Source organism: Leptosomus discolor, chromosome 17 (assembly GCF_034619465.1).
Source record: "Leptosomus discolor isolate bLepDis1 chromosome 17, bLepDis1.hap2, whole genome shotgun sequence".
Lineage (NCBI taxonomy): Eukaryota > Metazoa > Chordata > Aves > Leptosomiformes > Leptosomidae > Leptosomus > Leptosomus discolor.
In genome coordinates, this window is record NC_141407.1 from 3,840,384 (window position 1) to 3,852,822 (window position 12,439).

Sequence of the window (12,439 nt, forward strand, 5' to 3'; positions counted from 1 at the left end):
GCAGCCGCCGCCAGGACGCTGTCAGCATGTGGAAGGATGCGGAGCCCTTGGCACAGCCGTCGCCTCGCCCCCGCCTTCGTCACCTCCCTGTCCCTTGTCCCCTCGTGGGGGCTGCTGCCCAGTGGCCCTGGCCCCGTCTTACCCATTTGCTCTTTTCATGTTAATTTATTTATGGCTCCCACCAAGACGGTCTCCCTGCTGCCCGGGGGGAGCAGGGCCATCCCAGCAGCCCTCGGGGGAGCCGGGGTCCGGAGCTTGGCCCTGGCGGGGGGGGGGGGGGGGGGGCACCAGTCTGGTTGCTGTATCCCTGCCCCCCCTCAGCCCCTCTTGCACACCGGCTCCTCTTCCTCCCCATACTCTTCTTCCTCCTGGCTCTGAAGTCAGGCTGAGGCTCCACAGGGTGCTGGGGCAGGGTGGAGGACATGGCTGTAGCATCCCTGCACCCAACCCACCAGAGCCCCCCTGGGCCAGCAGGGGCTCTGCCCAGGGAGCCAGGCTGCATGGGAGGGATTGTGAATAGTGTTTTATAGGGGAAAAAAAAAATATAAAAATAGTCCTTTGTTTCTGGTGAGGCATGCCAGATCCAGCCCTGGCTGTGCTGGGAGCCTGTGCGGCCATCGCAATGGTTGTGAGACTGGACTGGTGCTCCTCCAGCTCTGCCCATGGCTGTGCACGTCCCCCCAATAAACCACTGCACCCCTCCCGGGGAAGGCGAGCGAGGCCAGCAGCTCTGTGGCTCCGTTAACAGAAGCCGGCGTTGGCACCAGCCCCGGCGCTGCCGGCGAGCGGCTGTAGCTGGAGTGACGGTGACGGAGGTCAGTGGTGGGGGGACAGGGGCTGGGGGGGGTGGGGGGGCAGCCCCCTTGGCGGCCGCGGAGCAAAGCCCACCTGGGCCGTGGGGCGCAGGCTCGGGGTTTGGTGGTGCTGCAGCGGCAGAGCCTCCGCCCAGCTGCTGTGAAACGCAGCGAGGAGCAAGTGGTGCCCAAGGGCAAGCGGGGCTGGGCAGGGCAGCGCATGCCCATGGGCAAACGCCTCCTGGCACGGCAAGTACCACCCTCCTGCCTGTCCCCGACACCCGCCGTGGGGCACCTGGCTCACCACGGGTGCCTGCGCCCCCAACCCTCACTTACCTGGGTACCTACAACCCTCCCCAACCTCTTTTCCCACTCCCTGTGGGTGCTGCTCCCCAACAGCACCCCAGAAACATTAATTTGACTGTTTCTTCCCCAATCCCCGGGTGCAGTAATTAAAATGCAGCCCATCTGTGGCTGAAGGGGCAGTGGGTACAGCACCAGCCCGGGGACACGGCCCACAAGCTGTGCTGGGCCTGTCTGGCGTAACGTCACCCCACCAGCCTTGGTACTGGGGGGGCTGGATTTGGGGTGCAGGGAGGGTAACCTGGCTGATGCCAGGAGCAACCTGCAGAGCTGGGATCAGGAAAACTCCTCATTTGGGGAGGGGGAAGAACAGCCACTGCCACCAGTGCCAGTGGGCACCATCAGACCCAGTCCCATGGCCGGCTCCAGCACCCCAACAGCGAATGCCCCCTCCTGGGGACGGGGGGAGCACAAACCTGAGCCGGTTCCATGTGGGACCCACCCTCCCAGCGCCCTGTTACGTACCTAATCACTGATAACTGCTCGTTTCCCTGGCCAAAGCCATCACTTGCAGCTCCAGCCCACTGCTGGGGCAGCTGCGGGACCCCGGCTCTGCCAGGCCAAGGGCTGCGTCCCCCCGTGGGAGCCACCCAGGAGGGGCCGGGGGCAGCGCCGGGGGCCCTCGGGGCGCAGCCGGGGTGGGTCAGGGACGGGCACCCAGCGCAGCCGCACGGGGCAGAGCTGCAGCAGGCCCCGGCTTCGGGCTTCAGGATTGCCCTTGGGGCTGGCTGCAGGGGACGGGAGCAGCGTGGGGTGTGACCCCCAGTTTTGGCTGTCTTAACCACTGGGTTAGTGTCTGCAGCAGCCCTGCGCCCGAAGGCCTCAGGGCAGGCAAAGGTGGGCCCCGTGGGGGGACAGGGCTGGCGCTGCAAGGCAGCTGTGACAGCGCCTGGGGGGCTGTTCTGTGCTCAAATTAAAAAAAAATATAGCACAACAAAAAAACAACCTACAAACCCCCATTTTTAAACACGAAAAGAAATCCAGAATTACCAAGTATGGGGCTGAAAGCCAGCTCTGCCTGCACTTGCTCCCAGGTTCTGCTCAGGGCTCCCCCCAGCACCACCGCCACAGCAGGGGGGGCAGTTTTCATCCCTGCAGCTCCCCTGGCCCAGGCTCCGGCCCCCTTCCCACAGGACCCCCGTGAGCCTGAGCACCGCAGCAAACCTCTGCTCCTTCCGAGAGAGGAAGGGGGAGCTGTAGGATGAATATAGTCTTTTTATTGACTACTTTGGAGTAGAACAAACTAAATACATCTGTAACAGTTTGGGTTCCTTTATACAGTACATTAAATAAGTTATGCACAGGAATGAAGTAACAAATTTCTATTACAGAATTAAATGTCAAAAAAAATAGAAACCTCAACCCCATGTCTTCCCATGTCCAAATTTCACATTTATCATTCCATGTTAAAAAAAAAAAAAAAAAAAAAAAGCGCAATCATTCTAATCATGACTGTTAGTATTTCATTCATTTACACTGGTGTTAACTTTAATACACGGCCATCGAAGTTGCATGAGAATTATGGAAGACAATCTATTTACAAGCAAGTTCTCCCGGCCCTGCCCTGCTCCTCTTTCCGCACCCGACCTCGCGGCAGTCGCCCACCCCTGACCCGCGGCCCCCGCTCGGGACGTCGCACCCAGACGTTATTCACCTGAGGCTGCTCCGAATTTGCACCGTGTGCCCTTACGGCAGGGAAAGCCCCGCAGCCCCCGGGAGAGGGCGGGGGGTACAGGGGCAGCCCCCACGCCGGTGCTCTCGCAAGCCCAGAGCATGTGCTGCTCCTCCCTGCTGGACATGGCCTCCTCCTCCTCCTCCTCCTCCTCCTCCTCCTCCTCCTCCTCCGTGCTACAGCCTTGGGCACGGCCGAACTTTTGAAGCTTCGCCGCAGCGGCACGGCCAGAGCCGCCACCCGGGACCTGGGCGAGGGGCGCAGCAGGCAGGGCAGCGCGGGGCTGCTGCAGTTTGGGGCTCACCCTGCAGCCCCCATCGCTCCTGGGGTGAACACCCCCAGGCTGGGCGACACCCTCCCCAGCCTGCTGTGGCCTCGCTGCTGCAGGTCAGGGCGGCTCGGGTGCCACCCCCGCGGGGGGCTGCCTTAGTCCCCCTAGCACCGCACCCACCTGCGCTTGGCCCTGCCCCGGGCTCTGCCGCAGCCGGGACCCCTGCTCCCAAGTCCTGGGGGACACAGGGGAGATGCTCCCAACTGCCACTCAGGAGCTGTCTTGAACCCCAGGCGACTTTGTGGCTTTTTTGCATAATAAAACCTTGCAGACACAGGAGCGACCCGCTCTGTCCCAGGACGGCAGCTTCCGCGACAGCTTTCCTGTAGGGACAAAGCCGGCTCCGCAGGTCGCTCCTTTATCCCCGGGCAGCCGGCTACGGCGCTGCAAAGCCCAATGGCGATTCATTACGTCGCTGTTATTTGCCTCCAATTGAAAAAGTGATCAAAAATAATCTGGGAATTACTCGCCTCATTGGGCTCCAGCCCAGCAATTGTACAAAAACAGTCACGGAAACACGGTTTTGCTGAATAGATGGTTTTCCAGCGCCTGTTTGTGTGCAGCGTGGGAAAGCGGAGCGGCTCCCCCGAGGGCACCTGCCCGTCCCTCCCCCGGGCTGTGCCTCTGGTCACCTCCACACAGCATCCCCGACGAGCCCCACTGCGCCCCCAAACAGCCCTCCTGCGGGGCGCTGTTGGCTACAGGGTTTGCGCTGCCCTGAGCCTCTCCTCCAACCCCACAGCAGGGACTCTCCGAGTGATGGATGCCCCCAGGCTGACCGCAGCAGCCCCGCAGGACCCCGCTCTCTGCACCTGGGGTGGTCTCCAAAGGCTGGACAAGGCGGCGGTGGCTGCACATTCCTGGGCAGCTCCAGCACCAGAGCAGCACCGCAGGAGCGCCCTGGGGCTGGGGGTGAGAACCGGCCAAGTCCTGCCTTTATTTTAAGTTTGGCCAACGCGTGTGGAGAGAACGGACCATAAATAATCCATCGCCAGCCCGTGGGGAACTCCGTGCTCAAAGCACAACGGCAGTAACTCTCAAACCAGCAACCTCCACGCAGAGAAAAAAAACCCACTTTCTGCATCACAAAGTAACGGTACCCAAGAGGAAAGGGCGATACCCGCCCGCAACCCCTCCAGATTTGCTCTGAGCCTTCCCCCCACCAAGGTGCCACCCAGGGTGACATGCAACTGCCTGTCCCGTCGCAGGACGGGATTAAAACGAGGCTGTCCAGAAGTGACCAGCCGTACTTCCCTGGCACTGACACTTGGTTTAGAGCAGTCGCATCCTCTCCTCCCTCTCTGCAATCATCAGCTGCCAACCTGCAGGCAGGAGAAGGGAAGAGGGCTCGGCTTTTGCCGCTGCATTAGAGGACAAGATATTCCTGCTGGGAAATTAGCTCTGGTCTGTTCACAGCAACAACCAGCCAGCACGGCCGTCTGAGACAGCGCTGCCTGGGCACAAGGGAAAAAAAAAAAAAAAATAGATGTGTACTATGGAAGAAAGGTGGCTGGAGGAGGCGGCGGCTCAGACGCCTCAGGAAAGGAGCCTGAGCACGGCTGACCCGTGAGGACAGGGCTCAGCATCTCCTGCGTGCGCTGGCGGTGCTCTCACCGAGCCCAGGTCCCCTCTGAGCGAGCGCCCGGCCTCCTCCGGGCCCCACTGATGCTCTGGTGTCCCCCCGCGGAGAGAAGGGCAGGGAGGCCCCGCGGGCAAGGCCGGCACCGGTTCTTCACAAGCCACAAAAGAAAAAAGGCAGAATGAGACGGCAAAGCCCGAGTGTCGGCGCTCTGGGGAGGCGGCGCGATGCGTCAAACATGTCGAGTGATACAAGTTGCTGGGGGGGGGGGGTATCAGCTTAAAAAAACCCAGGGAAACTAATCAAGTGGACTGAACTGAAACTTGCCCTTTAGAGTCCGTTCGTGTCTATGGCTGTCACAGATGCCGGGGTGGAGGACCGGGAGGTGGTCGCCGAAGTCTTCTCGAGGGCCGGGCTGGGCACGCCGTCGAGGCTCTTGGGGGCGGCGGCTGCCGCTCGGCCGAGGGGCAGAGCCAGCGGTTTGCTCTGGCCGTGCAGGCCTTGGCCGCAGATGCGGTGGTGCCTCTCCCAGTCCTTGTGCTGGCAGAAGGAGCCGCAGTACCGGGCGATGTTGCAGCCGCTGCACGTCTCGCTGGCTTTGCGACCGCAGTTCCAGCAACTCTGCGAGACCAAAGACGCCACAGTTTAGAACAGGTTTAGCTTCCAAGAGCTGCAGGAGGGTGCTGACTCAACAGCTCTGGAGGGGACCCGTTGTCCCCCTCTGGCCTAGATTCGGTAATACTGGAATACGCAATCCATTAACTCCTGCTGCTCCATAGCCCTCTGCCGAGGGTGCTAACCCCTACTCCTCTGCCCTGCCCAAACCCGCCTGCCAGACTGCAACAGTTGCAACCTCTCCCCTCGATCCACCCAAATGCAGAGAGGAAACAGCAGGCAAGGCCTAAAAAACACACTGCAGATGCTGCTATTCGGTCTTTTTATTTCCTGTTTTAAGCAGCTCTATTTTGGTATCGCTCCCAGCCAAGTGCTCTCTGCAGGGATTACAGCGGGCTGCGCAGGCACCATTTGCCTTGCACCCTGCCTAGCTGCACAAGAGGTCGGAGCAGGCTAATTTGGAAAAGAAAAAGCTCATTTGAAAGCCTCCCAGCCAGGTGGAAGCACTGCCAGAGCCCGAGCCGCAAGCTGGAAGCGGAGCAAAGCCCCTCTGGCCGCTGGGAGAGGTGTCAGCTGGTGGGCTTAGGGCCTGCCACCGCTTCCCTGCGAGCACGGGGGCACGGGGCCAGCGCCGGGAGCTGCGGCCGCAGCTGCTCCGAGGAGGGGAGCGGGCGGATCAGCTTTTCCTGCAGCTGGACTCCCGCGTTAGCAACCGCACGCTGGGGAGGGCAAGTTCAGCTGCGGAAAAGCAGCCCCCGCCGCAGCCGGCCGGCAGCTCGCCCTGCCCAACGGGGCACCTGGCGCTGGCCACCGCACGCGAAAAGCTGTCGAAGCAGGAAAGCGGGGTGGCGGGGGACGCTGGCCCGCATCGGACAGCCCTGTTGTGGGGAAGGGCAGGGAGATTTCCCCCCTCCTGGGGTCTGCGCCAGAGCTGCCAGCTCCCGGTGACAGATTACAGGCTGGCAGCGAAGTGCCAAAGCGAGCTGGTCGGGCGCGAGCTGCTCCAGAGCCAGCGTGTCCCCGCGGCTCCGCGGTCTCCCGAGAGCAGCAGGACTCGCGATCAAAAAAAAAAAAAACCCCGCCGAAGCCTGTGGTAACTCTTGGAAAACTGGGTCACGGCGTTACAGGTGTTGACACTTCAGCGGGTGTCTTTAACCCGTATTTCAGAGGTGACACGGTGTGCCAGGACACCTGGCAGCTTTTCAACCCAGCCTTTAGAGAAGAGCTCTGGGTGACGGGGAGACGGGGCTTGCGCTAGCGGGGGGATGCTCGGCTGCTCCCGAGGTCCCGCACTGCTCCCCAGGACAGCTGGAGGAGGCGGCCACTCCTCTGGAATTCCCCTGTGCAGGAATCGTTACTGGTCTCATTCCTTCCACGGCTTCCCGAGCACTTCCACCCACTCCCATCACGTGTTTACCGACGGGTCCATTTGTCCTTCAGTGGTTTAAGCAGCAAACAGACGTACTTCTCCGGAACACCACCCAACACCGACCTGGTTCCTGCCGTGCACAGGGACCCCCGCACCAAACCTCCCCAAGCCCCATCTGCAGGGTGGGCAGAAACCCCCCGGGAGGAGGGAAACAGACTCACTGCCCACACAGGGCCAGAAGACGCAGGGTTGGTACAGGCCATCAGGTCCAGGCACCTTCACCTGCAGCCCAGTTTCTACCCTGCGCTATGTCAGAGCCCACAAACAGCAATTCCTTTTGGGCACAGACCAAGTGCCCCACAACAGCAGATTTCTGAGCTAAACGCAGCGCTGCAGCCACCAGCAGCCCTCTCCCTTTGCTTCCGCACCTCCCTCAGTCCTAAGAAACTGGTCGTTACACTGGGTCCAGCTCACGGTGCCCAGTGGTGCCTTCACGTGGCTGTTACGCACACACGGGTGCCGCAGACACTGTTTAGGCCGATTCCCCTGCCAGCGAAATCAAAAGCAAAAGGGTTTTTTTTTCATGGTATCACGGCATCCCTTTAGCTACTGACTGGAGAGAGACTTCTAAAAGGAAAAGGGATGAGGGAGCCGCAGGTTGTGAGTCACAAAGACCCAAGTCTTTGAAAGCCCCTTCCTAGGATGTCCTCTGGCACCTTACCTCCGTGGACTCCTCCTGTTCGTTTATCACCAGGAAAGCATCCTCGGTGGCCTGGCGCTTGGCGTCCGCGATGGTCTGCTCCATCCGAGCCCTCTCGGAGGCGATCATCTCAAACGCCTTCTGCTCGGCCTCCGCCACCGCTTTCTGCACCTCTGACATGGCCTGGCGCTTCACCTCGTTCACGGCTTCTTCTGGAAGAAAAGAGCAGCTTCACCCCCCTGCCCATGGCGCGGGGCGACCCTTCGAGAGACGCGGAGACGCAGCAGCGTGTCCCCTGCGCCTGGGACGTCTGTGGGTCACCAGCAGCGCCAGCAGCAGGACCGGGCCGGGCTCAGCCCCAGGGGATCCCCGCTGGCATCGCCCAGGAGGAGCGGAGCTCTCTGGAAAGGCCAGGCCGGGGGGGTGGGCAGCCAGATGTGCGCAGCCGGGGGCGTTCCTGCAGCTGGGCTGCTCCTCCTGCAGAGCGGCTCTGCAGCTTCTCTGCCAACCGAGCCGGCAGCGTCCCTCGCCGAGGTCGCCAGCAAACACTTACCAGCTTTTTTCCATATCTCTTCAGTGACGTAGCCCGTTCCCGACCTGCTGCTGAACTCCCGCAGGGAATCTGTTGGACGAAGGGACACAGGGAAAGGTTGGCAAAGCCTCGTCTCGCCCCACTGCCGCTGAAGTGCCCAGCGGTACCTCGGTACATCGTGGGGCAGGGTAAAATTAACCTGCTAAAACTCAAAGCAGAAGATGCCTCCAGTTAAAGCCATTCATCAAACACTCAGATGATAAATTACAACGTTTAATTAGTGCCTTGCATAATTTATGACACTGTATAACCCATTTCCATCTCCCGGTACTCTGTAACAACAGGCAATGCTTATAAACATACACCACCAAACATCTGCACTGCTCAGCAACTTGCAGCCTCAATCTATACGACCAGCAGCTTCCATTAAACGCAGCACTTTCCACTCCTGGGGGTAATTCAAAGGCTCGAACCGACGTACAAACTGTCCTGCAAGGCCTCTTACAGCAAGAGGTGAACCCATACGCCTGGGAAGAGCCTGTGTGACAGATGGGGACGGTCACGCAAGGACCTAAACACAGACTGGAGTCACCCAGGGAAGCTTTTCAGAAGCCTTATCCCATGTATATCTGCATCCCTTTTGTTTTTTTTTTAAGGCTTCAAAGTAACTTTCTGAAGGGTCAAAACAAAAACTCGCTTGTGCCAAAGCCTGGTGGGAGCACCAAAGCACTCCAGGAAGGCTGTGAGGGTCTCTCAGCCTGCAGCACACCTGGGGAGGCGTCTTGAGGTTTAACTGCACCTTCCTGCAACAGCAACGGGGCTTGAAAATCAGCCCTAGGTCCCACGAGGGGAGAAAGTCTGTCAGTCACGATATACTTAAATACAGAAGGGCTAAAACCCAGCTGCGCTCATCAGGCCGTCACGCCGTGCTGGCCACCCCGCGGGCTCGCCGCACGCCGCTCTGCAGTTACGGCTGGAGCCACTGGCGCTTGGTTTCTGAGAAACTCATATGAATATATTCTATTTTAGTTCCTTCTGTTTGTGTCCTTGGTATTGTTTTCCTAGGAAATACCCGCTCTGGCTGCCTGGGAACTACCGAAACTTGTTCAATAGCAGCTAAATCTGGCCTGGGCTCTGATTCAGACGGTTCTTTCTGACACAAAGGAGGATTCGCTCTTTACTTTGTATTCAAACAAGTTGAACGTACATAAAATTGAGAGGTTTAGTTTAACTTTCATTATTATTGTTAGACAAGATCCGTCTTCATTATTGAATGATCAGGTGGTTGGGATTTTTTTTTCATCATTTGATTTACAGCAAATTTGTTTGGATGGAAATTAGAATTACGGCCAAACAAATAGAATCAGCATTTTAGACTTGGTTTTCGTAAAGGGTCAACCTCCCAGCGTATTGGAGGGGAAAACCAGTCAGCTTTAATAAAGTTAAGTTGACTCAGGATACAAAAATAGAATTAATAACTGGAACTACAGGTAGCAGCTCTTACAGCAGTCTTTGGTATTTTTAGAATTAGTAGACCTTGACATTTAAAATCCTTTAGGCAAGACAGACTGGAAGGGTAGGAGGGGTGGAACCAACCACCTCTCCTGCCTTGTCACCCCTCAGCTCCTCAGCGTTGGCTGAACTTGTCGCCGAGCTGCACTTGCTGACCAAACCGAGCCGAGGAAGATGCTCTTCTCAGCGGAGGCTGCTGCCGGTGCCCAAAGGTGCCTTCAGACATCAGCCAACGCTGCTTCCAGGAGCTCACCCAGGAGCTCCCATGTGTCTGATGACTTGTCTCTCTTCAAAGCTTCGAGAACAGTTATACACTGCTTAAGTACTTCATCTATATTATCATTTGAATATATTATCATCACTTTACGCCTAATATAGCCTTGCCCTAATTAGACACCTAGTTAAAGAGGTGCCGGCGCAGCACCCCCGCCCCTCGCTTACCGCTGCCGATGGAGTCGGAGCTGCTGGGGCTGTGCTGCCGGGAGAGGAGCTCGCTGCCCGCCTTCCGCGCCTCGGCCGTCTCGCTGCACCGCCTCTTCCAGTAGTTGAGCTCTTCCCGGTCGGCCTCCTGGCAGCGCCGCAGCACGGCCATCGAGCGCCGCGTTTTCTCCACCATCTCCATGATGCAGTTCAGCGCCTGCAGGGGGGAACGCGTGCTCAGGCTGGCTCACAGGGTCGTCTCCTGAATTTCTCGTCGGAGGCACCACAGAGGGACCGTCCCAGGAAGACGAAACGTAAGGTCGTTGAGCAGGAACGGAGCGCGGTATTTGGGCGACGGAGTATCCAAACGGGCGGGTGACACGGCCCCGCACCCACATGTGAGCAGCGACGCAGCGCCACGTGGGAAGGAGGGGGTCACACCTGCACCATGAGGCCTTGGTCACCACAGGAGGTGGCGAAACGCCTTCAGCCCGTGCTCCTAAAGGTGGAGGGGGAAAAAACCCACCGCTTCCCGATGGGAACGGGGCGCCCATGCACAGGGTGGCTGCGATCCCGGTGCCAGCTCGCCGTAGCCACATCCCAACTCACAAGTATTCAGCTACAGAGCCTCTACCTGCCCCATGTGTCCCCCCCAAACCATAAAAGCCCATCAGCTTTAAAGCATCAGCAAGCATGCGGTCTCTCTGCAGGTATGATCAAAGCTGAATTTCAACCCCATCTCACTGGGGAAACACCCCATTGAAGTGCTTGGATGAGCAGCCTTGCTCAGAGGGAAAAAGCTGACTGCAGAAAGCCCAACACAAGTACCAAGTCTTACTGTGGGTACCCAGCCGAGGCCCATAAAAGGCTGGCACGGCAGGAAAAAAAGACTTAAAAAAAATAAAGGTAGGTTTATTTATTTTGTAAGCTCCATCTCCTTACTGCACATCGCACATCTGCACGCTTGTCAGTCCAGTGCTGGGACAGAAGCGACCCGCGTGGGGACAAGGCTGGGTTTGGTGGCTCAGCCAGGGCAGCACTGGGCCGTGCTCTGCAGGAGGAGCTCCCCAGCTCCAGACTCTTTGTCCAGAGTGATTTTGGCCTACGCTGACCACGGGCACAGAAAACCTGCCAGGAAAGCGTTACTGCTCTTATCTGCCCTGCCCGTCATCCACCTTCTTGTGGTGGCTTGTTCCCCGACATGCCACCAGGAAAGCCTGGGTATAGGATCAACACCAAGAAAATCCTAAACTGGAGCAGGTGGAACACTGGGTTGCTGCGTCCCACAGAGCTTCCCACCCCTCCTGCCATTCCTTACGTGATCGAGATGCTTCCACTCGTCAGCCCACTCCCTCTCTGTTAAGCGGTGGTCCACCAGCTCGTCCTGGTATCCTCCATTCAGACCTACAACAAACCACCGCCAGCAGAGTGATTAGATGGACCCAGAGCTTCCAGTGCCAGAGAGGGAAGGTAGCCCCAAAATAATAATAAAGAGCTGCACTTCCAGCCACATCTAGCTGGGATTTTAAAACACATCTCAAGGAGGTGGCTCTACAGGGGCAATTCCACACTGGTGCCTTTACCCTTGTCTGTGTCGCTGTCTCGGAAGCGCTGCAACCCACTCATGGGTCTGGATCTGACCTGCCTGGGGAGCTGGCTCCCTTATTATAAACCCACGGGAGCTCAGAGTGTGTGATCCAGCCTGCCCCGCTGGAAACACGGCATGCACCTCCCACACACCCCTGGGGAGAAATGGGTCAGAGGGTCAGGTTCTGCTCTCCTGCTTCAGTGATCTTGGAAAAGTTCATTTCCATTTCCCTGCCCTTGATTCCTGCCTGCTGGGTTGGCTGTACTCAACTCGCCCACTGAGTCCTTCCTCCTCATCCTCGGTGGCTCTAAGCCTTTACATGCACATGGGGAAATACAAACTCTCAATCTTCCCATTTTTAACTTCCCATGGTCAGTTGTTTTCTCTGAATTTTCTACAAAAACTCTGCTGAGGACATGCCCAGCGTTACACAGCTTTGGGTGTGAATGGCCAAGCCAGGACCGATGCCAAAGCTCAACTGCCGGACCTCACAGCTCCTGCGACTAAAAGGCCCCCAGGCTTTCTCACCGAGACTGCCGTGCCTGTCCCGAATCTCTCTGTGCTCCAGCATCTTGCTGGGGTCCCTGTAGAGGTGGGAAGTCGCGATATCTTCCAAGGTGTAGTGCTGGAGCGGCGGTGGGGTGGGGTGGAACTGCCCGCCGGGGTTCATGAGGGGGATGGTCAGGGCAGGGCTGTGCCGGGGCGCGGGGCTGATGGTGCACACCCTCTTGGCCGGAGGCTCCGTGGGCAGCGGCTCCCTCTCGAAGCTGCCGTCTTCCCTTCTGCAACCACACCGGCAGAGAGGGGGATTCGTTAGCACCGCGTAAACGTACTCGGAAAGGGAAAGATGCAGATTGTGAATCAGCAGAGCTTGGGCAGCGATGATTTTACCAGGGGGCAAAGGCAGGGAGCTAAAAGAAACACGCTCAACTTCTGAACAAATCCACAAAGTGACCCTGTTGAA

General features: G+C 58.4%; 1 protein-coding gene across 1 annotated transcript in view; it reads right to left on the reverse strand.

The window, feature by feature from the left end:
- Positions 1-5,018: 5,018 nt before the first annotated feature.
- The window catches only part of CBFA2T2 (CBFA2/RUNX1 partner transcriptional co-repressor 2), a 63,922-nt gene continuing 56,501 nt past the window's right edge, over positions 5,019-12,439 (reverse strand). The window contains exons 6-11 of the mRNA XM_086474535.1: positions 12,004-12,257; positions 11,206-11,291; positions 9,909-10,104; positions 7,977-8,045; positions 7,445-7,635; positions 5,019-5,360 (exon numbers count right to left, since the gene is read on the reverse strand). Of these exons, the coding sequence (XP_086330661.1) occupies positions 5,070-5,360; positions 7,445-7,635; positions 7,977-8,045; positions 9,909-10,104; positions 11,206-11,291; positions 12,004-12,257 (1,087 nt within the window). The 3' untranslated portion in view covers positions 5,019-5,069. The remainder of the gene's footprint in view (positions 5,361-7,444; positions 7,636-7,976; positions 8,046-9,908; positions 10,105-11,205; positions 11,292-12,003; positions 12,258-12,439) is intronic.